This window comes from Galeopterus variegatus, unplaced genomic scaffold, assembly GCF_000696425.1.
Source record: "Galeopterus variegatus unplaced genomic scaffold, G_variegatus-3.0.2 Scaffold1612, whole genome shotgun sequence".
NCBI classification, from domain to species: domain Eukaryota; kingdom Metazoa; phylum Chordata; class Mammalia; order Dermoptera; family Cynocephalidae; genus Galeopterus; species Galeopterus variegatus.
This window is the reverse complement of record NW_007727723.1, coordinates 74510-102180: the sequence shown is the minus strand read 5'-3', so window position 1 is coordinate 102180 and position 27671 is coordinate 74510. Positions and strand designations below refer to the sequence as shown.

The window sequence follows — 27671 nt, the reverse complement described above, 5'->3', positions numbered from 1 at the left end:
GTAACTATGCAGATTTGTAAGGAAAGAATGCATATTGACTCAACCCACTAAGCATTAAACTATAACTGAATGTTTCAGGGAGGTTGTGGGTAGGAGAGGCACAAGCCAACCTTAACAGGAAAACCTTGATTTATTAAACATTTTTCAAGAAATACAACTATATAACTTTCAGAACACAGGGTAACAAGAATAAGTCTAAGTGGGCGGGCTGCTTAGCTCACTTGGTTAGAGTGTGGTGCTGATAACACCAAGGCCAAGGGTTCAGATCTCTATATAGCCAGCACCAAAACAAAAAATATAATAAAATAAGCCTAAGTAATAATAAATAGAGGTCCTGAGGAAATGTGAACAGTTAATTCTTTGTTAAACTCACATATTATGGTACACAAAAACATTCTGTTCCCTTAAATGCAACTTTAAATATTTTTACACTAGAGTCCCTTAATTTGAATGAATAAAATTTCTAATTACTGGATTCCAAATTATTACACTTTACTATACATACTACAATTACTAAAGTGATGCTGTTACCTATAATTTCTACAATTGTATATTGGAAGAACAAAATTTATTATTCTTAAATTTTTAATACAATATTTTAAAGGCACATGCACATATTTAGGTACACATAAAAATAAATACTGGTAAATAATATTAGACATCCTGAATAGCATATTAAGAATATTTCAATCTCCAAAAGAGACAGTTTAATGTTTCATTATGACAATAAAGAATATTACTACCAAGATACATTGGGGGTCTTGGTGCAGTTTGACATAATCTAAACAGTCAATTGAATGTACTCTGCCCTTAAAAGGAAAGTTAGGAGCATAATAAACACTGTTTGCTGATAGATAAAATAACTGCTAAAAGTACTAACATTTCCTTTGTGCCTACTAAGTGTGAGGCATTTTAAATGTTTAATCTAATATTAATTCCACAATCTCATGAGTTAGATAAAATAGATTTAAAAAACCCAGGCCCAAAGATCACACAGCTAGTAAGTAACAATTCCTACATTTAAACATAGGTTTATCACTCTTCAAAGCCTGTGTTCTTACTATTCTACCATTCTGCTATAATAAGGTAGCAGTGCATTCGTTACGGAGAAAATTCACTCCCAACAGAGTCAAACAAATATAAGGTCAAACTGGAAACAATGACTAACAGGTAGACTTTAAGGTAACTCTTCTTGGACAGACCCCCCCCCCCCTTAATCAATATAGAGCCAAAAGACTGTTATTTTTCTCACCTGAGAATTTGTTCCAGTTGGTCTACCATGTCACAAAGAGTTGTGGTTATCTCTGTCTTATCACTAACAAATTAAAAGAAAAAAATTAAAAGTTTTAGTAGTGGCTTTTTAAATGAAATACAAAATTCAATTAAGTAAATAAAAAGGAATGATATTTCTCTTACACATACTTAATATACAACAATATTACACTGTCCAGGTAAAATTTCAGGATTATTTCCTGAATTCATTCAGCATTTTTCATGACTCAAAAGATTAAGATAAAAAAAATACTGGAGTAGAACAATATTCTTAATTACAGAGTAGTCAGATATGAACATCTATTTTCCAAGCTACTTTCAGTTAAGTTCTGGTTAAAGGCAAAAAAGAATTATAAATCAATTGTTGGGGTTTTTTTTTAAGAAGAATTAAAAGGTAAAACCACCATTTATTACTATTCTTTTAACCAATAAAATGACTAGGAAGTATGGCCCTGTTGGATTTCTCCTAGGCCTATCTACACAATCTTGGACCCAACTCCCAGGAAGTTTCCATTAGGATTCTATATACTCAAGGAAGTTCTTCCATATAATCATTCCCTCTGCATCAAGGAGATAAAACCCACTCCGATATTCAGAAACCAGGGAGAAGTATAAGTATACCCATCATATAGATAATCCCTAGCAGACAGTAGAGATAAAACGCCAACACTTTCTGAGGAAGCTAGTGGACAAGGGACTAGGAGAAACACTACCATAAAAAAGATCACAAACTAATAAAAAGGTAGCTGGTAGGGCAGATGAAGGATGGCACAACACATGTGCAAGTGAAAAAGGGATAGGGCAGAAAAGTTCAGTAACTGCTAAAAAATCCTTCTTTCACTCCAGACAACTGTATCCCAAACACTCTCAACTGAGAACCTCTGTACCTGGCATGCTCAGGTGCCTTTCAAACAACGTGCCAACTGAGTCCCAGCAGCATCTTAGAGTTTTATTAATAAAAAGCCCCCAAAAAATCTCTGACTGGATTCAGGAAATTAAAAATGCCCTAACTTGAACAAAAAAGCCTAATTATTTTTGAAACTGTCAATCTTCCCTGTTCCAAATCTATTTGACAATTATTCAGTGCAACTTACAAAGATTATGGTATCTTTTTAAACTTTTAAGCTTTGGACTAGAGTGATAAGTTGGGTACATTCCATTTAAAGTCCTTCAAAAAGGTCATTTGTTAGAGCTAACTTCCATTAACATACTCATTCAGCAATAATATTTTTTAAATTCTCATTTTACAGATCTATAACAAACATTTGTCATATTAAAAAATACAGTGCTCTTCCCTTTGTGAATTGACATTCACAAACAATGACAAAATATTTTTTTCAGTCAAATGGAATATGATGCCTAGGAAATATGCACAAAAATTTAATTAAATATGTGATTGCTCACTTTTTTAATGCTTATATATATATATATATATTAATATGCACAAAAATTTAATTAAATATGTGATTGCTCACTTTTTTAATGCTTATATATATAGAGAGAGAGAGAGAGAGAGAGAGAGAGAGAGAGAGATTTTATCACTTGGTGAAAAACAACTATTTCAACCACTAAAAATCAACAACTAATCACTGGTAGAATGTAAATTGACAAAGTTGGCATGAAGAACAAAGAAAACCACAGAAAATATTCAATACTTGGCTATTTTATAATTACAAGTTATTGAGAAAATTAGAAATGTGAAATACAATCATTACCAAATAAATGGAATAGCAAGAAAGTGTCAAGCCATTTTTGCATTTACAAAAAAAATGTTAGATCACAATCATTAATCAGATGCCAAGAAAAACATTTGACTATATACACATAAAAGGATTAGCCTACGCACTCTTCAAAAACAAATATACTAATCCCCTAACTGTGTCTATATAAAAAAATGTTCTTTTAATATCATCATTCAATTGATACTATGACTATAACCTTATGGCAGGCAAATTACTGTTTAAAAACTGATAAGCTCTAATTGATACTTATGCTATTTGATCTTACTGAAAAATAAGGTCTAATATATTCACTTTAAAAAATTACACACATGTGTTGTTGAAGTCAATGATTTTGCCCAATTGACTTAGAAACAAGAAATAAGGCATCAGGCTGAGGAACCATCAAGTCTCCCATTAAGGAAGCAACTCAGGGCTGGTTATCTCTATTGGTTAGAGCACAGCCTTGTAACAAACACCAAGGTCATGGGTTCATATCCCCATACCACCTACCTCTTCTGATCTCTGGGATGGAAGTTGGGATGCTCTCTGCATCTCTGGTCAACCTCTTGGGAGAAGCAATTTGACTACTGGCACCCTGATATCCTTTGGATTGAGGTTTTAAAATGATGGGTAAGACATTTTGCTACAAAAATCTGTTCATGCAATCTACCTTACCTGCCTTTTGCTGCCTACTGAAGGCCTATGGTTCTTAGAGGCACACTTTCTATATTCTGCTGCTCTTTACTAAGGATGTGAGGTAGCCTGTGGTCACACCTGCATAGGTTTGGTAATAAACAGATACCGAGTCCACTATGATTTATCTTTCCCTACATGAAAATCCCCAAGCCTAGACTGAGGAAGGGACGTATTAAGAATTACTATGGTCTCCATGTAACTATACCATTAACAAAGCTAATCCTTTGATTCCTTCTTGGTGGTCAGTACTTAGAACCCTGATGAGGAGAGATGAATGATTGGGATCTACAAACTATCAACATGTCTATAACATAACAGATAGCATTTAAGATTACTTCTCCCCAACAACAAAAAAAATCAAAACTGAGACAAGACTGGCAATCTAGCTCCAAACAGCACTATAGAAAAGGTTTGAACTTGTCAAAAAAGATAACACAGATCACAGAACTACAGAAATAGAGTGGAAGGACCCTCTGATTAAAAATGACAGACTGGGCCGGCCCGGTGGCACACTCGGTAGAGTGCAGCGCTTGGGAGTGCAGCGGCGCTCCCGCCGAGGGTTCGGATCCCATATAGAGACCGGTCCGCTCACTGGTTGAACATGGTGCGGGCGTGACACCGAGGGTTGCGATCCCGTTGCCGGCCCCGGTGCGGGCACGACACTGAGGGTTGTGGTCCCGTTACCGGTCACGAAAAAAGACAAAAAGGGGGAAAAAAAAAAATGACAGACTGAACCTACATATTTATCTCCACTCCTTTCCAAAACTCAGCTTAAATGGTAGTAAATAAAACAACAACAAGAAAGAATGTGAGGGAGGAAGGGAGAAAAGAAAGAAGGAGGCAAAAATACACACAAGGGACAAAGAGAATGAGAGAAGAGATAACAGCAGATCAGAGACAGAAAAAAAAATGGACGATGCAAACTAGGTGGTAACAGACTTAACAAAGCAATGAAATCTGCAACGCAACTTCAGGCAGTAGGGGAAGCCAACAAGTATGTGCCAAAAGCAAGAAAAGCCAAGGGACTGTAGGCATCAGATGCTTTCATAACGAGGTGTGCTAAAAGCTGCAGGACTGCTTAAAGGTGTATAATAAGCAAAATTAGACAGACAAGACAGACAGACACACACTCCCCAGTTATCATCCCTTATCTCACACAGCCAGTGAATTCTGTCTCCCACACCTGGAAGAACACAAGAATTCATTCTCTGGCTAGTACTCTGTACTCAAAACTACTTACATAGATGGAAAAGGTGGAGAAGAAGAACAGATTAAACATCCCTAATCCAAAAATCTGAAATCCAAATTGCTCCAAAATCTGAAACTTTTTGAGCACTGACACATTCAAAGGAGTATTTCAAATTTTGAACTTTCAGACTAGGAATGCTCAATCAGTTTAAGTATCTCCAAATATTCTAAAATCCCAAAAAATTTGAAATCAAAAAAAAATTTAACCCCACCCAAGCATTTTGGATAAGAAATATCCCAACCTGTACCAGCGTGAATTAAATAAAAGTGTTCAGGACACTCAAGCCCCAGTTCTCCTCCAAGAAGGTTTACATCTATACTTACTCATCCAGGAAGAAAATCGATGGGTTCTACCCTGAGAAAATTAACTCAAGATAAAACATACATATAACAACATTTTAGGGTCCCACCCCTATAAATGTCCTTTCCTGACCATGTTATAAGCTCATCAGGAAACAAACAGACTTTCTATAAATACAGGCTTCCAATCAGCTTTTTAGTGCCTTAAATATAAATTAATGGTAAAAACTCAGCAGACATACAGGAAAGCCCCTAAAACAGTAAAGGCAGGGACACAAACAAACAGAATATGAAAAATCAGAGATCAAGGTGGGGTTAGGGTCACGGAGAAAGTAGAAGGTTATGTATCTATGCATCTGTGAAGCAAGACTAGGATACTTTTTAAGTAAACAAGATAAAGTTCTTAGAATTTAAATTAAAAAGCCAAAACAAATTTTAAAATTCAAAAGACAGATTAGAAGGTGAAACTGAAGAAATCTCCCAGATCATTTAACAGAAGACCAAAAAGTGAGGAACAGAACAAAAAGGGCAGTAAACAAATACATAAACAAATAAGAACTATAATTAAAAATAAACTCAAGAGATCTAAGATTTGAATAACAGGAGTTCAACTGAGGGAGAGAGGAAGGAAGGGAGGAAGGGAAGGGGGGAGTACAAATAAACTCATCAAGGAAAAAATATAAGAGCATTCCCCAAAAGTCTGAAGGTTATGAATTTTCAGTCTGAAACAGACCATTCAAAGAACAACACAGTGGTTTTAGACTTAGAACGAAACACATCCTTGCGCTATTTCAGAACACTAAAAACAAAGAGAAGATACTGAAATCTTCCAAAAAGGAAAAAGCCATGTATAAAAGCATTATGACTCAGAATGGCAATGAACTTCTCAACAATACTGGAAGGAGAAGGCGACAGCAACGGCTTTAAAACTCGCAGGATAAGGATTAGAAATCTAGACGTCCAGGTACAGTCAAATATTTTTCTAACATATGACAGTCCTGAAAAAAATACCTCCCATGCAATCTTTGACAGTAAACTATTTGAGATTGCATTCCATCAAAATGAGGGAATACGTGCAGAAATAAGATAAGAAATCCAAGAAATGTAATATGCAACACAAGGGAGGCAAACAAAAATCCCAGGATGACAGTTGTACAGCACACATACAGAACAATTCATTCGCACCAAAGGAAGAGAAAGGGCAATCCCAAGAAGGGTGTTTCAAAGTTAGAGAGGGAGAGAAGAAAAAGAGAGAAAGAAAAGGACTGAGAGATTATTAAATATTTTAACCACTGAAAAGAGTTTTACTGTTCTGTCAAAAGCATGAGGGAGATCGATGGAAACAAAGAAAACAACAAAAAAGGAAATTATTCAATAAAAACTAAAAGTTGTATAAAAAGGAAACATAATCATACTAGCTCTTTCTAAATATTTACATAATCATAATAATGGAAACACTGAAAAAAATGGTAGGAGAAGTGAATATGGGAGAATGAAAAGAACTTCCATAAAAGGATGTCAATAATGATCTAAATTGCAGTCAATAAATAACATGAGCACGATATTTTAAACAAATCAGGTATGACAGGAAGAAGAAAATTATCTGTGAAAGTATTTGCTTTTTGAAGGCAGATATTCAAGAATGAGGAAGGTGGGAAGCAAACAGCTGTTTATCTAGTCTTAGAATTTCCTCACATTAACTATGTTCACACATTTCTTTAATTACATAAAATACATTTATATAACTTATAACATAATATGTTTTTATAACTTCTGTAATGTATGAACATAGTTAAAGAATATCTATGTCATGTCCCCTTAAATTCCTTTATTTTAGAACAGCACCTCCTCACTCCCCCCCCCAACAATTTGTTTTTCTAAATGACACTAAATTTCAAAGTGAAAAGATCAATTGACTTGTAGAATGTCCCACATTCTGTATTTGTCTGCTTTCTTGATGGTATTATTTAACTTGCTCTTCTGTTCCCTGTATTAACTACAATCTACAAGTCCAGCCTAAAGAACTAATTATTAGATTTAGGGCAAACAACTTTAGCAAGAACACTTCTTAGAAGATGCTATGATGCTGGGTACTTCAAACTGCATCCCATTAGGATGCACATAATGTCAGGCTGTCTGACTATAAGTGATTCCACATTTGATAACATGGTTAAGATGATGGCAGTCAGACCACTGCTTTATAAAGGTAAACGTCATCTTTGAAATTAAAAAAAAATAATAATAGTAATACTCGCTGGGGTAATACTATGGTACCATACAAATATCCTTCTCCCATTCATCTTTCACCTAATCTCAGGACCATTAATGACTGCATAAACAACTATTTCACAGTGAATTGCAAAATTGGTGACTGTTATATCACTTGTTTCATAAAAAATAAGAGTTTCCTTGAAAGGAAAAGAGAAAGGGAGAAAAGGAGATCAAAAAGAAAGAGAAAACAGAAAATGAGGAGGCATTCTTGTCTAAGTGTCTGATTTTGCAAATGAGGGAACTTTTGACCAGAAAAGTTAAGTGACTTGGCTGAAGTCACAAAGGCTTAGAAACAGGTCTGCTGATTTTTCACTCAGTGCTCTTGCATGTGTTTTTATTAACTTTTCCAGATATTTAATTTATAATATGTGCTAGATTTAAAAGAGGGAGCAAAGGAACAACTGTTACCTGACTTCCAAAGAGAAAATATAAATTTGATTTCAATACAACTAAATAATTCAAAAGTATGTTATATAAATTTCCATTTAAACATAAAAGCAGTAAAAAGTATACGTATTCATACATCACTACTTAAGAGCATTACTATAGGCAAGGATTGAGAACAAACAACTCAGAATAAATGCAATATGAAAAATGTTTACTTAAAAACACAACTTAAAGCAAAGTCACTACCTATCCACTTTTAAAAAGTATTTTTTGGTCTGGTGGTGGTGGTATTTTTGTTTGTTTTTGAATGGATAATTAATTATCAAGTTTGACAAAATTATAGTAGAACTTTATAATTGTAGTAGGACAAAATATAGTAGAACTTCCCATATATTGGTAGAAGAATAAAAGTTTATCTCTAGGCAACAGGATTGCAGATTCTTTTATTTTCTTCTTTATATTCTTTTCATATTCCCAGAAATCTCTATGATGTTTAACTGCTAGAAAAAAAGACACTATAAGATTGGCATACTGTGGATTCTTACCCATATCCTCTTTGTGGCAGACATTCTAATATGTCATAGCAAAGGGAGAGCTGGTCATTTCGTTCACAGTTATAGATGCACTCTAGTGCTACTGCCATCAGTTGGTCCTGATCAGGAATAATTCTTTGCTGCAGCTAGAGAAAATAAAGCATGTTGTACTGTCAATAGATTTACAGTCATTTTTTTATATCCCAGTACCACTGTCAATAGAACATTAAATAGTGCAATTAAACAGCTGCAGACACAAATCTTGATTTTTCTTTAGCTTATAGACTTTTGGGGTCTTTAATAATGAAATCACATTTTAATTACAGAGTCAGCTAGAAAAAATAATTTGTAAACCATAATGTTTGCATCTGCTAAAAACAGATTCTTCAGTTTATGCCCCATTCAAGATAAAAGTAGATAGGAGAAACAAAATGAATTAAAAAGGCAATTTATTAAAAACATTTCTGACCTTAAAGCCAAACTCTGTGTGTTTTAATTACAAAAAAAAAATTCTTAACTAATATTCAAAGATGTTACAACTTAACATTTTTTAGCATGCATTATAAAGTTACTTCAAAAGTTCATGGAAAGACTCGCAATATCTTTCAATTCTATTTTTTCATGAACTTTTTTTTTTTTTTATTCCTTTTTGTCTTTTTTACTGACCGGTAACGGGATCGCAACACTCGGTGTCGCGCCCGTACCGGGGACCGGCAACGGGACCGCAACCCTCGGTGTTGCACCCGCACCATGCTCAGCCAGTGAGCGGGAACCGGTCTCCACATGGGATCCGAACCCTCGGCGGGAGCGCTGCCACACTCCCAAGCGGCGCACTCTCCAGTGCGCCACCGGGCCGGCCCTTCATGAACTTTTTGAAGTATCTTTGTATATTACTCATTTAACTACACAGTATTGACTCTGTTCAAAGGAAGTCCAATTGTAATGCAGTAGCATGCAAATCAGATAACATATTCCATATTTCTGATGCAGAAAGATGGCAACTTCAGGACACTTTCTATGATACACCATTTCCCATTGCAAACCACAGATTCCCATTCTTGGAGTATTTTCCTGTGATATAAAAATAACCTGTTGGTGCTTTGTTTTTCTCATCTATAAAATTGGGATATTAACGACACCTTCCTGAGAGAGTTGTTGTGAGGATTAAATCATTTAATACATGTAGAATGCTTATATTACCACCACAGAAACCAAAATGAAAGTCCGAAACTAAATTTTCTTAGAGTTCGTTTCAACAACAAAGTTTAAAATAATTTCTGTAATAATGGTCTACTGGTTTTCAACCTTAGTAGAAACTCACCGATATACACAAAGCAGACAGGAAAGGGATGGAGAGAAGCTAACAAAGGTATTTTCTCACTAGAAAAATCACATCAGTGAATGTACAAAAGAAACATTAAAGGTTACCAGGGAAACAAAGTTTTCTAAAGCAGCCAATTTAAAGGATTTATATACATTTCTCCAAGGTATTAAGAAAAAAACACATCATTAATTTGATGTTAACATTTAACAAAGAGTTATCCAAGGTTGCAGTGTGACTAACTGGTGAAATAGGGACAAGCAGGACACAATAAAAATAAGTACTATTAAAAATTAATAGGATTAGCTAACTTTTCCTGATTTCTTACTGTGTTCTAGGTACTGTTTCTAAGTGCTTGACATGCACTAATTCATAAATCCTCATAACGACCCAGTAAGATTAGCACTGGAACTACTCCCATTTTACATAAAGAAAAAACTGAGGCATACTGAGGTCAAATAATCTGCCCAAGATTACAGAGCTAGTAAGCAGTAAAGCCAGGATTCAAATCCAGACAATAGGCTCCAGAGCTTAAATTAAGCAACACAGGCTCTCACAATCCTGCAGAGGAGTTTCATGTGCAGGAAGAATGGAAGAGACCGAGGAAAAGCATGGCAATAGAAAACTCATATGTGGTGAGAAAACACCAGAGTAAGATGAAAACTCTGAAGTCGGTTTCAGTCCAGGAACAATTTGGGAAACCATCTGAAATAGAAGCCAAAGTCCTTGTTTTATTGATTTCTCTGTTTCCTGTCTTCTCCTCTCCGAGACATTAAAGAGCCACTTTTAAGTTCAATGTCCTAGACTCTGTATGTAATCATCTATGCTCAAAACCTCCTGTTAAAAATCCTTTAGTAGTCCTTCAATGTGAAAGGTAAATAAAAAATACACTTTTTGCCTTCTGCTCAAGCTCCTTCATGGCCTGGTGCCAAATCACCTTCTGGTCCTGTGAACCACTTACCCTTCTATACAAAGTTTTATTTCACCCAAATTAAATTACCTGCCTTTACGTAAAAATGATATTAGCCTAATTCTGTCTCCTTGGCTTAGACTACTCCAACCTGAAATGTCCTCTCAAGAACTTAGTCTCGCTATATCTAAAACTTACTTAAAAGTTTAGTTTCATCTCTATTTGACTTTTTTTTTTTTTTCCTGGTGGCTAGCCAGTACTAGGATCTAAACCCTTGACCTTGGTGTTACCAGCACCACACTATCAAGTGAGCTAACTGGCTATCCTATAATGAATAAATCCTTATACTATTCTCATACATAGCTCCCCTTTTCTATCTGTATTCCTATGGCACTTTTTTTGTTTTTTCTTATGCTATTCAGCATATCTTTATTAATATAATCTATTGTGTACATGAATCATAATGCTCAAATTTGTCACTTTTCATTCTTGCACTATTAGACCTCCTAGAAGATGTCTAAATACACATAGTCTAAGACACATTTTCTCTTACCTGCACCATTCCTCATCATCCCTTACCTATCTCAGTGGTCACTAGTAAACCATCATTTACCCTTTCTCAAGCTAAAAGAAGAGAGTCCATCTATGACGTTCTGAGAAGTCAAGGAAATGGATCTTCCACACCATGGGCAGCAGATTATCTCCCATATTGCATAGCAAGGAGATGTGCAAGAGAATTACAATTTTAAAAAATAAATTCATAAAACTATGCACTATAGACAACTAGAAAAGAAAAGCAGATGATAAGATAGGATACCCAGAAAACCCCAGAGAATCAAGCTCATGTAAAAGAAATCAGTGAAGCAGCAGAATCCAAAGTAACATATAAAAACAACAGCTTCCATATATACAAACAATAAACAGAAGAAATAAGGGTAGAGAAAACTCTACAATAGAAACAGAGCAAATTAAAAACTTAGAAATAAACCAAACACTATAAAGATATTGGTTTCCCGAAATTATTTTATAAATTCAATACAATCATGACATACCAATGAGCTATTTCATGAAATTAGACAAGGTGACACAAAAGCTCAAATAGAAAAACAAACAACTAAGAAAACGTTTAAAAAAAAGGAGCAGTTGGGGGAAAAAACTACAACGAATACTACCTTTATCAGACATTAAAACACACTATAAAATCTCTATAATCAAGACAATGTGGTACCAGTGCACTGACAAATGGACCAGTAAAACAATATAGAAACTCTAGAACTAGACCCACATACAAATAGCAAGTTCATTATATGACAAAAGCAACATCTCAAATCACTACAGTAAAGATAAACTAATTAATAAATGGTGCTAAGGAAATTAGCCATTTGGGAAACATAAAATTAGATCCATAGATATCACCATACAAAAGAATACATTCCAAATAAATTAGGAATCTAAAAGAAAAAATAAAACCGTACAAGTACTAGAAGAAAACAAGTGAATTCATCTTTATTTAACCCTTGAGTAGGAAAAGGCTGTACAACCACAACTCAAAATTCAGAGGAAATGAAAGACTGCTCGATTTGACTATACAAAAATAAAAAAATAAAAACTGCATGACACAATACGCAATAATCAAAGTCAAAAGACAACTGACCAACTGGGAGAAATATTCACAATATATACCACAAAGGATTAATTACACTAATGTACATGAATTTCTAAAAATTAAGGCACAAGGAAACAAAAACCCTATTAAAAAATAGGGAAAAGGCATGAATGGACAATTCACAAAAAAAAAGAGATAATGCCTCACTAACATAGGAGAAAAAGTTAAAACTCACTCGGGAAAGTGCAAATTAAAATATCATTTTTTGCCTACCTCATTGACAAAAATTTTAAAATACAACAAATTCTGTCTGCAAAGTTGTGCAGAAACAGGCACACTCATACTTGCTTGGCAGGAATGCAAACTGCAGCAATCCTTCTGGAGAGAAATTTGGCAATACCAACACAACTCTTCCTGTTAGACACAGCAGTCCCCTAAAAATAAACCCTGAAGATAAACCAATAATAAAAAAACACATACAACCAAGATTATTCATTGAATATACATGCCCACAAATGGAAAGCCAGTGCGACTAACTAAATTTTATTAAATTTATATAGTCATATGTGTTGCTGTTTTCTACAATATTGAACAGCACAGATCTAGAGGCACTTTCCAGTTCCGAAGGCAGATGGGCCAAGAGAAGACAAGCAAAAAATTGTAGCCAAGACCGTAAGGTGTTACGTAGACTTTCAGCAGACACACCTTGCTGGAGTCCAGGACCTGCCAAGGAGAAAGGCCTAGTGAGCATCCAGTGGCTCTGGTTTAGACCCCTGAGGGACTACACCCTAGGAATAAAGGAGAACTGGAAGTAGGACAGTCTTTTTGAAACTTGAAACAGCTCAATCCCTGATGAGCTTAAAATGGTCTTCACTGCTAAGAGAATAAAATGGCAAAAAGGGCAGAGATTATTTGCAACGTGTGTAACTGGCAAAGGGTTAATTTCCATATTATGAGATTGCAAATTAAAACCACAAGAAGATACCTCTACAAGGGTACCTCAAAGAGTTCGTGAAAAACCAGTCAGCCACGAAAAAAAAAGCAAGAAAAGAAATTGGAATTAAAAGATAATACAAGTCTTTCCACAAACTTTGAAGACCCCTCATATGTACACAGCAGAAAGGATAAAATTTTAAATACTAACAATATCACGTTACCTAGTACTGGCAAGAATGTGGAATGACAAAAACTCATATTCACGACTGAAGAGAACAACTTTTAAAAAAATTTTGGCATTATCTACCAGTACTAAGCATGAACATACCTTAGAACACCAATATTCCATTCCTAGATATATATCCAAATGTATGTACATACATATACCAAGAGACACATAAAGGAATATTCACTGTGGCATTATTTATAATAGCCAAGAGTGGAAACAATCTAAATGATCAACAGGAGCATAATAAGAAGTAATAATAAATAGACAAATTGTAGTAATGGAATAAATTTGGCAACAATAATGAAGGAACTGTATCTAAACATAACATAAATAAATCTCACAAAATTAATATAGAATGAAACAATCTAAATACCAAAAAATGATATCGTATGATATCATTTAAGTAAAGTTCAATGATAAGCCTGTTTTTAATATGCCTAATCAAAAGAATAGTTTGCAAGACTACAACACCCACTCCAAGTAGTCACTGCCTCCTCTTCATGAATATTCCTATGATCTCACCTCCCTCTTCACTTTCGGCTGGGACAAATTTCCCTTTCTTTATTCTAGTTCAGCTTTCCAGGTCAACAGATTTTTAAAAATTAATAGTTTAGTGAGTACTTGGAGTGAAAAGATTTTCAGAATATGTAATCAATGATATTTCCAGAAACAAAGTTTATTTTTATATTTATGTTTTTCTGAGTTTTCTAAATAGTCTAAAATAGACATGAAATTAGAAAAGGTCACTTTAAAAACTAAAATTGCCCACTGAATTATGTGATCAGAAGCAAACTAAAAAGATGGCACTTAACAAAGCTATGATGTATAATGAATTTCTATTTGTTAGAAGAAGACATGGATATTTAAAACAATTGTTCCTAACTCCGGATTTCCACCAAAATCAATGGAAAAAATGTCAAATGTATATTCCAGGAAGCTACCCCACAAATTCTACTCAATTTATCTGGATTAGGAATACAAAACTTATGTTTTTAAAAATGTACATGGTTCTGATATACAAATCCATTAAAAAATTACTAGTTTAGAAGACAAAGAACAAAAGGAGAGGGCCTATGATGTTCCCAAGCCAACCCTACCCAGAACTTGACCAAGTTTCTTTACAAGTTTCACTCTCTAAAGGGGGATTTAAGCAAAGAGCAATGGCTTAAAAAATCAGAAATGAGTGCTTTAGGATGTTATAAAAAAGAGGGAACTCTGAGGCACATAAGATCGTTTAAAAGACAGATTTGGCAGCCAAGTGCAGTGGCAGCACAAGGATGAGTTTCAAGATCTGCTTCTTTATCACATGGCTCTGGTCAGCTGTATTATCATTCGTCTTATGAAAGAGGTATTCTTCCCTGCTTCACTGACATCAGGCTTGGCCATGAAACTTTCTCTGGCCTTTGAAATGTGGGGAAGTAACTTGAGCCGCTTCTGAGATAAAGCTTTAAGAGCAACTGTGTGGTAATACTTTGCTCTTTTTTCTCCGCCACAAGAAGAAAAGGGGACTGCTCTTTGTGCCTGAGTCTCGAAATGAATCAGACATAGCAGAAGCCCAACCACAGCTAACATGACACTTGTGAGAAATGAATGTTTGCTACTGTAAGCTACTAAGATTTACAGGTCATTTATTAATGCAGCATAACTTAGTCTGAGCTGTCTGATATATTACAGGAGCAATGACTTCTGTAACTAAAAATAGTTTGTGCATGGCAGATCTGAAGTACATTCTTTTTGTAAACAATCAAGTAAAATACAAACAATGCTACCAGCACAATGCTAGTAAAGTAAACAAAATATAATCAAGTGATCTGAAGCATCATAATAAAACCCAGTTTCAATCTTTCATTTGCTCTGCCAAAATTTACTGAGCACTTGTTCTCTACTGGTCACTGTGCTATTCCCTGATAATTTAGAAATAAATGAGATATAGAGGATATATATAGGAAAGAAAGGGAGGGAGAAACAAACATGTACACACATATTATTTGTGAATAAATAATTACAACACAGTGTGATAAGGGCTCTCCAGAGGCAGATACAAAGACCTGTCAAAGCACAGAGAAGTCATGGAAGGTTTCACAGTAGAGAATCTAAAAAAGCAGGACCATGAATGATAGGCAGGTGTTTGTTAAATGAAGGAAAGGGGAGATCCCCACTCCAAACAAAGGAAACAATCCATAATACACAGAGAACCATGAAAAAACCTGACAGGGTGCAGAGGTAAGAGGTTCGGTGTGAGTGGCCTAGTGCATTCCAGGAGAGAAGCAAGGCTGAAGATGCAGACTGGAAGCAGACAGCAAAGAATCTCCCAAGCTCCTCTAGAGAGCCCAGTGTTTACTATGTCGGACGTGGTGAGACACTGGAAACTTTCCATAGATCAGGACATGACCAGATTTGTGGCAGGAAGATAACACTGAGAGAAATATGGAGGCTGCATTGGAAAGAAGCAGCCCAACAATATCATTGTTCTCTGCTTTGATGTTCATAAATTTCAACAAAGGCAAATGGCTGTTATGTTTTATTCAAAAGGCACATGCTAAATTGCCAAGAAAAACAACAAAAAGCTGACTATATACAAAGGATTTACAAGACTCCGTAAGGAAGATGTACCACAAACAAGATTACTGGAAAGCATTTAAATTTGCTTCTTTCTTCCTCATAAAACATTCATATTCAATCCATCCTGTTTCTCACATATTTTGCTGCCATAAGCAGCCCACCCTGGGCTCCACAGTAAACCAATCAAAATTTAAAACAAATCAAATTTAAAATCAGATTACTAAGTGTAAACTGCTTATGAGAAGATAGAACATTTTAAATAGGTAATGAATAGGTATATTTCTGATAGACCATCCTTTTAGAAACCAAAAAAAAAAATGTCTAAAATTAACTAAGGAAGGCTTTCCTTTCTCTCTTGATTATACTAGTCTATGACCATATATCTTACCAGACTTCATATTACTAGCAAAAGCTAGGGCAAGGAGTAGACTCAATCAGAACTTAGAATTGGAGGAAGTCCTCAATGGCTTCTGCCTGAACCCCAATCTAATGTTTTAAACCCCACTACAGAGTCAGGACCTCAAGTGACTAAGCCATCTTGCTTGAGTTTCCTCCAATGGAATGAGAGCCACCATCTCTTGAAACAGCATATTTGACCTATGGTTACATTAAGAGGCTTTTGACACTGCAAACGTATGCTGACCTTAACAAAATGACTTCACCACCAGCAAATCTGAACAACTATTTGAACCCTTTTGACATACAAAGCTATAAATATAGTAGTCTTCAGCAAATATAAGAGTTATTAAGAATAACTACAACATGCCCCTATAAGAACTTAAAAATTATAAATATTTTGAAGGCCCTCTAGGATAGAAACCTTGTCTTCTCCTGTTGGTGGTAGCATAAAGTATAATGGTTAAGGACACAGCTGTAGAATTAGAATACTATGTTTGAATCCAGTTTCCTCTATTTACTGTGGGCAATTACTTAACCACTTTATATCACAATTTTCCTTTCCTATAATATTAAGATAACAAAAGCATCTGCCTCATAGGATTGTTATAAGGATTAAATGAGTTAATACTTGTAAAGTTCCTTATAGTAAGAATTCAATACCTGTCAACTATTAGTCTTCTTGGTATTGCCAATTTCCAACACACTGTAGATACTAAACAAACTTCGGAACAAATCAATCAAAATAGACATAATTTTATGAATTTTTGAAAAAAACTTTAGACTACACTGTTGAAACAACTTTAAAGATAAAATGTCAACCATTTCCTTTTTTGTTTAAACAGAAAATACTTGCAATGCCTGTTACAAAAAATTAATAAATAAAACCTAACTCTGTAGCAAAAAAAAAAGTGCAGATAATTTTAAGAAGTTAGAGTTTCTACTTACATCTGGTTTGGAATGCTGAAATATCTTCAGGGGAAATTTCAAGTCCCCTTTAGCTAAAGTTACTAAGTATTCTTTTAACAGCTGGTTAGCCACACCGGGAGACTGTTTCTCACAACGATGAAGAAAGGGAACCATCCACTGGTAGGCACTTGTCACATATTTGTCCTCAGGACACTGAAAGTATAATTAACCAAAACAAATACTAATTTAAATTAATTACTTTATTATATCAGACAAGTTCTAAGTTTTAAAGATAATCAGACTGATGTTAAACAGTGAAAGCACAACAATTTTTAAAACAGACACTCCAGTCAACCACTCGCACGTGGCCTGACAGGTAGCAGGAGAATGAATCACCTGCTACCTGGATCTAGTAGACCTAACAGCAGCAATGTCACTGTGGCACATCTCTTCAGACCATAATAGATTTGGTGTCCCAAAGACCATGAGCACAGCTCTGGAAGACAAACATGCTGCTGCTATTACTCAGTCACAAGGTCCTCCAGAGCAGAGAGGTTCTACCCAAAAAAAGTGTGTGAGTGCATGCATGCACACGTGCACATGCATGCACAAAAAGAGGCAGAGAGAGAGAGACGGACCTTAAACCAACGGAAAGAGTGAAACAGAAACTAGCAGAGACAGACACAGACAGATAAGTGAAGAAACTCTAGAAAAGGATCCCCTTGAGAATAGAGTCAGCTGTTACAGCCCAGAATCCCTCCTTTCCTTTTCCTCTTCCTTTTTGTTTTGTTTTGTTTGGCCCCTTCAAATCCATCTTCACAAAACTCCGAATGGCACAGATTATGTGTCATTTTACTCATTATCCCTAAAATTATACAATCACTTCTCTCATTCCCTCCAGGAGATACACCTAAATCTTTTGAGAGAAGTCCTACATATAACACAAGTCAATTTTCACTGGGTGGATTAGTGGGAAAAAAGGCTAATGAGAGAAAGGGAAGGCAGGGACACAAGGAGAGAAAAAGGAAGATGTATAAAAGGGAAGATGTTGAGAGGGATGTAGAAGAGAGAGGGATGTGGAAGAAGGAGGGATGTGGAAGACAGAGGGATGCTGAAGAGAGAGGGATGCGGGAGAGAGAGGGATGCGGGAGAGAGACGGATGCAGGAGAAAGAGGGATGCGGCAGAAAGAGGGATGCAGGAGAGAGAAGGCACCATCATTCTCACCTCTCTACTCAGTAGGTCATAGATTTTGGGTATGTTGTCTCCCCAAAGCTCATGTGAAAATCTGATTCCCAGAGTTGTAGTGCTGGGAGCCGTTTGGGTCATAGGGGGTGGAACCTCCTTGAATAGATAAATGCCCGGGCGTGGGGTGGGAGGAGGTAATGAGTGAGTTCCTGGCACCTTTTATCTCCCCTCCCCCCCCAAGATGCGGCTGTCACAGAATCATAAGCCAAATAAACCTCTTTTCTTTATAAATAACCCAGTCTCAGGTATTCTGTTATAAGCAACAGAAACTAGTGGGAAAGTAGAAACCAGGTCCAAACTTTGGGGATAAAGAACAGGATAACCCAAGAATAATCTAAGAATGACTGGAAAAATGCTCCTAAACATACTAACCCTGAAGACATATCATCTTCACACAATCACCCAGCCCTCTGAACTCTGGCACTTTTTTTTTTTTTCAGTTGTTGAAATATATAAGGAACTGTGAATTTTAACACAGTGAAAGATTAGAAACTTAGTACAATAAATAGCTAGTTTAGAAATATGCCTAACTAGAAGGGGGAAAAAAAAAAGTTATACAGGTGCGTTCTGAATAAAGGGCAAGCAAGATATAAAAACTGCAAAAACAGTTTGTATGCCTTCAGCTCTTTGTCTGTAACATCTGACTTGAAACAAGTCAAGAACGTCCTTCATTTACTAAATTCTCAGGCGTGGAGGACATTTAGTCTTTGGTTTGAGATGCATATTAATCAAAGTACACAGGGAATGCTTAAGAAGGAAGTTAAAATAAAACCTACACTATTCATCAATAATCTAAGTTTTTCAATGTCTTTCATCTGCTGGAGTTCTTTCAAGGTTAGGGTTAAGTCACACCCTGCTTCATAAACCAATGTTTCCAGAGTAACCAAATTATCACACAGAACCAGCAAACCAGGAATATTCCTCTCCATTCCAAGTCGAATAAGTGACAATGCACAGTCAACCTAAAATGGAAAAGCAACAGTAAGTCTGAGTATTATATATTCCTCATATATTCTAAACTGAAAGCCTCCAGTACAGAATCTAATTGTTGTAATCGTTTTTTATAAATTCATATTATCAGTAACATACATTTTTACTATAAAAACATTAGAATTCTATATCAAATATATCAACATCAAACTCTTCCAAAGGAATCAAACCATCAGTAAGAAATACTGAAGAGAAAGACACCATCTCATTTGTAGAGCATTATAGTTTACAGTAGTTTTACATATATTTTCTCTGTTTAATTCTGACAACCTTATGCTAAAAGGAGAAAAAAATAACACAGCTAGTAGTGATATGGCCAAATTAATCTTATCTTTACTATATTTCTCTACTTCCAAAACGAATGATTGTTTCCAAGGTTTTGCTTTTATATTCCCGTTCAGTACCTATCCTTTCACAGTGCCTCCCATAAAGAAGTCACTCAATAAATATTTGCTGAATTACTAACTCTAGTACAAATATTTTATTTGTCTCAATTCAAATACTTAGCCATCACCAGACACAAAGAATGATTTTCCCACAGATTTTCAGTACACAGCCATTTGACCCCTACTTCGTCATCAAATTTATGAATTAACATATTCTCTGATGGAAAAATCATCTATTGCGGCATAAACGCATAACCTCGCACACTCCTTACTCTCATATTCCTAGACTGACAATTATTTAGTGAGGGCCTACTATGAACTGAGCCCCATTCCAGGTGTTAGAAATACAAAACTGGATAAGGTGAGGTCGCTTCCTCAAGGATCTCTCAGTGAAGCGGAGAGAGGTAGTGCTGTGCAGGATTGGGGTCTCTAAGAAGAGAGCACTCGGCCCAACCTGAGAGTGTCACAGAGTTTCCCAGAGGAGGGAACACTTAAAATAGACTAGAAAGAACCAGTGGGCATTAGTCAGGTGATGAAAGCAGAGATGCACTGTGAAAGTGCAGTTAGTCCCACAGGACTGAAGAGAAGGTGTGAAGGGAGCGATGAGAAAGATGAGAGGAGGGGCAGACAATACGGACACTGTTTGCCAAGCTAAGGAATCTGCAGTGTGTCCTGAACACAATACTACCAAAGGATCTTCCACTTTAAATAAATAGATTTACACTTGGGTGAGAGTACCCAGTGAGTATTTATTGAATAATGAATGAAATGTAAATGATGAACTGAAAATAGACTGGACTAAAAATAGGCAGACTAGTCAGGAGAACTGCAGTTACTAGTATTAGAGGAATTCTGGCAGAAATATATTGATTCACTCATTCATTCATTAATTAGTTCACTCATTTACTCACACTGAGTAAATATTTCATGAACTTCCTATGCTCTGGGAAAAAATAACAAGGAGCTAACTAAGACAGTGTTACTGAAGATATACAGGAGGAAGAATGTAACAGATAATTAAGGAGACTGAATTTATAAAGTTTGGTCAAAGCAGATGAGGAGTATGAGTAAAAAAGGAGGAGTCTAGAATGTTGGTTGAGGTTTCTCATCTAAACCATAGGATAAATAAATACACACACACACACACACACACACACGTATACACACACACACATATATATACATACACACATATGAGAAAGAGAAAAAGAGACCAGGGAGAGAGAGATATACTCACATAAGCACATTTATCGAAAGTGAAATTAATTCTATATTGAACATGTTGCTTTTGAGGTGCCTGTGGGACATCACAGTGCAGATCCCCAAATAGTAGGTCCAAAAACAGAAATAGAAAACAAAATCAGTAGCTAAAATAAGTGGACTTGGCTGGAGAATTCGGGAATTGCCAGCACATACATCATAGAGTAGTATTTGGGGAAAAGGATTTGAATGGGTCACACTTGTAGACTCTCTACTAGTTACAAGAGTAGCACCCTGTGGAATAGCAATATTTAAGGGACAAGCCAAAGAACATGAGCCACAGGAAGAGACCATAATAAATGGCTAAGACAAGGACAATAAAAAACTTAAATAGTATCCCAGAAACCTACGCAGAGGAGATTTCAGAAAAGAAGTAGTGAACAGTGCTAAAGGACAATGACGTTAAATAACAGAGGGGATCTAACATGAAGAGGTAAACTGTTAGCCTTACTGAGTGCAGTGCCAGTGGACTGGTGAGAGTAGCCAGACTCTGGGGAAATGAGGAGCAAACCAAAATTGAGAAAGTGACCACAAAGAGTAGACTGACAACTTCTGAGCTGCACTGAGGTAGAAACAAGAAGCTAAAACAGAAGCCAGGGAGAGTGTGGCTCTAATTGTATTTTGTATTCATGAAATAGGAAGGGCTTAAACTTTATGTCTATAAAAAGGGTGATGGTGGGGGCAATAGAGACAGTAAAGAAAGAGAGGTTAAACATACAAGACAGAGGAAACAGACAATTGATAAAATGATCCTAAGCAGGTGTGAGTGTAAAATCCAGAACACAGGTAAAGAAGGCATAGCTGTGAACACAGGAAGCGAGAAAAGCTGGAAACATAAGTGCAAATGAAAGGGAGTTCTCAAATTTTCAGACAAAATACAAAGCGAAATCATTTTCTGAGAATGATGAGGGAAGTGGTAGGGCACAAGGGGTACAGGAAAGGGAAAAGGGAACAGGCATGTAATGCAAAGAAAAAATGCCAGGCAATAATAAAGCCCCACCAAGGCCCTTCAAAGACCCAGGAACTGACAGGTGAGGATGAAGTGAAGAAAGAAGAAATGCATCTTCAGCTGGAAAGAGTGGTGCAAAGAAACATAAGTGGGAAGAAGTAGAAGTAGGTAAAACATGAGGTGAAACAGGAGAGATCTGGTCACATTTCAACAGGTAAGTGTTTTTTTAACTTAATGCCTAGTTAAAAAAAAATACAATTCATGTATGAAAAGATATATCTACCTTTACACCAATTAAAAACAAAAACCTGTCTCAGGTGAATTTTCAGAAAGCATTAAGAAAATTTGATGCATAGAACACAACTCTGTGCAAGTAATAATTTGAATACAAAGCATATTAGCAATTTGTATTATACTTACCAACTCTGTGATTCAAATTTGTCTTCCTAACTCGACTTCGAATTTGCTGTCTTCTCAAATACTAACTAAAAATGTTTTCAAATCAGGGGTCGGCCCGGTGGCGCACTGCTACAGTGCGCCGCTTGAGAGCACGGCGGCGCTCCTGCTGAGGGTTCGGATCCCACATACAGACCGGTTCCCGCTCACTGGCTGAGCGAGGTGCGGGTGCAACACGGAGGGTTGCGATCCCGTTGCCGGTCCCGGTCCGGTACAGGCGCGACACTGAGGGTTGCGATCCATTGCCGGACACGAAAAAAAAAAAAAAAAAAAAAAAAAAGGAAAAAAAAAGAATGTTTTCAAATCAATCACTGACACTTTAAATAAAAGTAGGCTTGAATGCAACTTACAGAATTATAACACATGCCCCAAGCCCTCACAAGATAAAGTGCATTACTATAAATATTTTTCTAAACCAATGCACAAGTTTTGCTAAAGGCATTTATAAGCACTAAGGAAAAAGAAGTCCCATATCAATTAAATCTCTAAAAATGAAAAAGATAAAACTATGTCAGATATCACTTTGATTGCAGCATATGCCACATGAACTGTCAATAAGAGAAAAACCTTTATTATGTTTTTTTTAAATAAATGAAAGAAATGGGACAAAATACAAGCCACCAAAACAAACCACCCCAAAATCACTTTTCTTTCTTTATAATTATTCCTAATTACTCAAAAAGAATTCAAGATATCTAGGAATTATTGCTAGACTATTAAAAACTTTTAAATTCAGAAAGCTCTGTAGGTTTTTTTTCAATAGACTTTACTTTGTTAGAACAGTTTTAGGTTCACAGCAAAACTGAACAGGAAGTAGAGTTCTCATACTTCTCCTCCCACACCTCACCGCCACAACCTCCACCACTATCAACAGCCCTCACCAGAATGGTGTATTTGTTACAATTGATGAACCTACATTGACACATCATTATCCCACAAAGTCCACAGAGTTCGCACTTGGTGTTGTGCATTCTCCGGATTTTGGCAATTATATAATGAAACATACTGACCATCAAAGTATCATAAAGAATAGCACTGCCCTAAAAATCCTCTGTGCTCTGCCTAATCATCTCTTTTTACCTTCAATCCCTGATCTTTTCACTGTCTCCATAGTTCTGCCTTTACCAGCTGTCATATAGTTGGAATTACACAATATCCTGCCTTTCAGATTGGCTTCTTTCACTTAGTAATATGCATTCAAGTTTCTTCTACGTCTTTGATAGCTCATTTATTTTTAATGCTAAGTAATAGTCCATTGTCTGGATGTACTATGGTTTATCCATTTACTTACTGAAAGACATCTTGGTCCATCGAATTAACAAATGCACCAATCAAATGCAAGATGTTAATACTGGGGATAAATTAAAGAGGGGCAGGGAGTGGAGAGAGGGTTTATGGGAACTCAGTGTACTTTCTGCTCAATTTTTCTATAAACCTAAAATTCCTCTTTAAAAAAAGTCTATTAATAAATAAGTAAATAACAACATAGATAAATGTAAAAAAACAATAGTTTATTTTGCATTCCAGTACGGCATTTTTCTCTATCTGTTACTACTATTTTTTTTAAGAACTGAATAATGCTTGAAATTTGGGTTGCAAAATATTTAAATCCTAAAACTGAGGAATCATTATTATTCTCTTAAAATGCATGATGCTGGGCCGGCCCGGTGGCGCACTGCTACAGTGCACCGCTTGGGAGCATGGTGGCGCTCCCGCCGAGGGTTCGGATCCCACATACAGACCGGTTCCCGCTCACTGGCTGAGCGAGGTGCGGGCGCAGCACCGAGGTTTGCGATCCTGTTGCCGGTCCCAGTCTGGTACGGGCGCGACACTGAGGGTTGCGATCCGTTGCCAGACACGAAAAAAGACAAAAAGAAAAAAAAAAAAAATGCATGATGCTGGTTGCCCAGCACTGTATACAGACATGAAAAACTTTTCCATTCTCATTCCTAGCTCAACTGCCAGAACAACCTAGAAATCAGTTTTTACATTTATATATATAAATACACAGACACACTTTTTTCCTTCCTCTCTAAAGGCAATATCTAGAAGTTCAAGCTAAGAAACTACAAAGTGCTCAAACAAAACTGGTCCATCAAACAGGATCATTTCTCTTAATAGCCAGAGACAATAGTAAACTACATATATTTGTAAAATTCCTATAAATCATATGATGTCATTGGAGTCTTAAAAGATGTCTAGACACGTTACAACAACCAATATTTGTCTGTACAAAAACGTGCCTCACTGGCTCATTTCAGAACTTTCATCACCAATCATTACCAAGTGAATTTCTCCTATACATTAGCAACTAGTAACACCTTACTTGAGGTAATCAATATGAACTGGTTATTTCTAGATATCTGATATTGATATAAGACTACAACTCTCAGTGGGAACAGAACTTTCCACCAAGACATTTTTAAAATATGGGGAGGTTGATTTGTGCATCACAAGGAGTGGGACCTACTAGTAAGTAGTGGAAGCCAGGAATGACAGACCTCTCACATTGTGCAAGGCAGTCCTGTACAACCAACTTGTCCTCATTCCTGCCTACCTTCCCAATGTACTGAAAAACCTAGTTAAAATTATCAGAGTCTAAATCTCAACTTCATTGAACCTTTACACAAAATTCTTTTCTGCATGGTTTACTTTACACTGAATTCTCCTAGAATGCAGCTACTGCATAAACTAGGGGAATATTTTACTTGTTTCATTAAAAATGTTACCATGACTTAGTTATACACAGCTCTAACAGCAATTTTGTGGCATTTAACTCAATAATGCAACATATCTGAATCTGTCTGCAATTTCAGATATCTTATTCAAATTGACTTCTCACTACCTTTACTTCCTAGTGTAGTCATGACCAAACTTTTACATATTTTAGTTATCCTTTATGTTGCAATTAAGTCACTATATTAATTTTTTGGAAATTATTTCTAAAGATATAATATCTATGATTTTCATGTCAGGATTATAAGTAAGCAATAAAAAAAGATTCTATGGGTGTGACAGATTTTTAAGATTTATGTTTCTTGGGGCCGGCCCGGTGGCGCACTGCTACAGTGCGCCGCTTGGGAGTGCGGTGGCGCTCCCGCCAAGGGTTCGGATCCCACATACAGACCGGTTCCCGCTCACTGGCTGAGCGAGGTGCGGGAGCAATACCGAGGGTTGCGATCCCGTTGCCGGTCCCGGTCCGGTACGGGCGCGACACTGAGGGTTGCTATCCGTTGCCGGACACGAAAAAAGACAAAAAGGAAAAAAAAAAAAAAAAAAAAAGATTTATGTTTCTTGTTCTCAGTCATTAAGATTTGTGCAACGCGCGACACTGAGGGTTGCTATCCGTTGCCGGACACGAAAAAAGACAAAAAGGAAAAAAAAAAAAAAAAAAAAGATTTATGTTTCTTGTTCTCAGTCATTAAGATTTGTGCAACTGATCATTTTTGTATGGACTCTATAAAAAGATTTTACGGAGACCTGGATTTTGTTTGGCTCTGCCACCATGTGTCCCTGTGCAAGTTGCTCACTTTCCTTTCTCTGGCTCTTAGTTTATACATAAAATATAGAATTAGACTATTATCTCCAAAGATTCTTTTCATTGTGATATCTTAAGATTCTAAATATTTTGAAATGTACTATGGTCTTTAGCCATCTTCAAAAACTTGAGAAGTCAATCATAAATGTTTTTGGCCATCACCCAAAAAGTTTTTCTAGAATATTTTTGTCAGCTCCAGCAAATAATTCATCTTCAGTCCTATAAATATTATAAATAGGAATTAGATTAAGCAGGAATTCAAGAAGGCTTCCACATGGAAACAAAGGGAGTGCACCAGGTACACTAAGTAGGAATTTACACAAAGAGGTACATATTATTTCCCACAGTACTGCTGCTCACCAGACCCTCCGGAATTAACTCCCCTGTCAAAGGAAAGACTGACAGTAGGCCAGAAAGTCCAAAGCCAAAACTACAAGTAGAAAGAAAAAGTCATCCATTGGCCAGACCCTGAATGAGGCTTCAAAGTGCATTCTGCCTTTATTTGCTCTTAATCCCATCTCTGTTCTCTAAGATGAAGACAACTATTGCTTAACATTTACAAAGAACTCATTTGGCAGTTTTTAATAATACTCTCTCACATATATTTTCTTTGTTCTCATTGACTCTAGTACAAGAACTAATCCCATGAAAAAACCGAGGTACAGAAAAAGGTTACAAGGTCTGTTAGTCGAAGAGTCAAGATCAATATGCAGATACCCTAAGGTTCAATGCAAGCCCCCTCTCTCTCTCCCACAGCCCCGCTCTGATGCAGCTATTATGCATCTCAGTAAAAGTGCTTAAGAACTAAGAAAAATTAGGCATGGACTGAAGGGAAACGTTAGAAACAGCTTCAGTGATCCTGAAAGGCAATATCACAATCAACTGCATTACTACAGTATAACAGGAGACAACTCAAGCATTTATATGTTGATATACTATTTTAACTGAACATGGTATTAAGTTTATTTTTAAAATATATTAAAAATCAGGGACAGTATGTACTATATCTTGCAGCTTACATTTTAAAGAGAGATTTTGAACACCCCTTCTTGTATGTATTTGCTCTGTAAGAATCCAAAACAAAAGCCAGAAAATCTTCTGAGACAAAGGATAAATGAACAAAAGGAACAGGAAATAGTCATTTCATCCCTCGCGAATTATATACATGATGCCCGGCCCCGCTGGCAATACCCACTACATGTTCTGAATGCTAAGGATCCACGGCAGCACTTCAGCATCACTGAGCAGCAGCTGTCACTTCCCCCTCACCTGTCGAGCGCAATGCTCTATCTCCTCTGCTCTGGTCTGATACCAGTCCACGACCCTCTCGACTGCAAGCTGGTTGGTCCTGTACCTCAGTAGCTCAGGCTGCGCAGCATACAAGAATTCACTTTCATCCTCACGACTCGTCTCAACAACCATTCTGCAAAGCCCAAAAGAAACAGTTGATAACTGACTGGGATGCTGGAAAAAGAATTATAATTTTGTAAGAGAAAGACAGGGACAGAGATGGGGAGAGAGCAGGTTACAAAGACGGGGGGGGGGGGGG

At 36.4% G+C, this 27671-nt stretch overlaps 1 protein-coding gene across 1 annotated transcript in view; it reads right to left on the bottom strand.

The window, feature by feature from the left end:
• The window catches only part of LOC103594718 (neuroblastoma-amplified sequence), a 301995-nt gene that overhangs the window by 207341 nt on the left and 66983 nt on the right, over positions 1 to 27671 (bottom strand). The window contains exons 14-18 of the mRNA XM_008577970.1: positions 27392 to 27545; positions 19320 to 19505; positions 17337 to 17510; positions 8441 to 8574; positions 1253 to 1315 (exon numbers count right to left, since the gene is read on the bottom strand). Coding sequence (XP_008576192.1) covers positions 1253 to 1315; positions 8441 to 8574; positions 17337 to 17510; positions 19320 to 19505; positions 27392 to 27545 — 711 coding nt within the window. The remainder of the gene's footprint in view (positions 1 to 1252; positions 1316 to 8440; positions 8575 to 17336; positions 17511 to 19319; positions 19506 to 27391; positions 27546 to 27671) is intronic.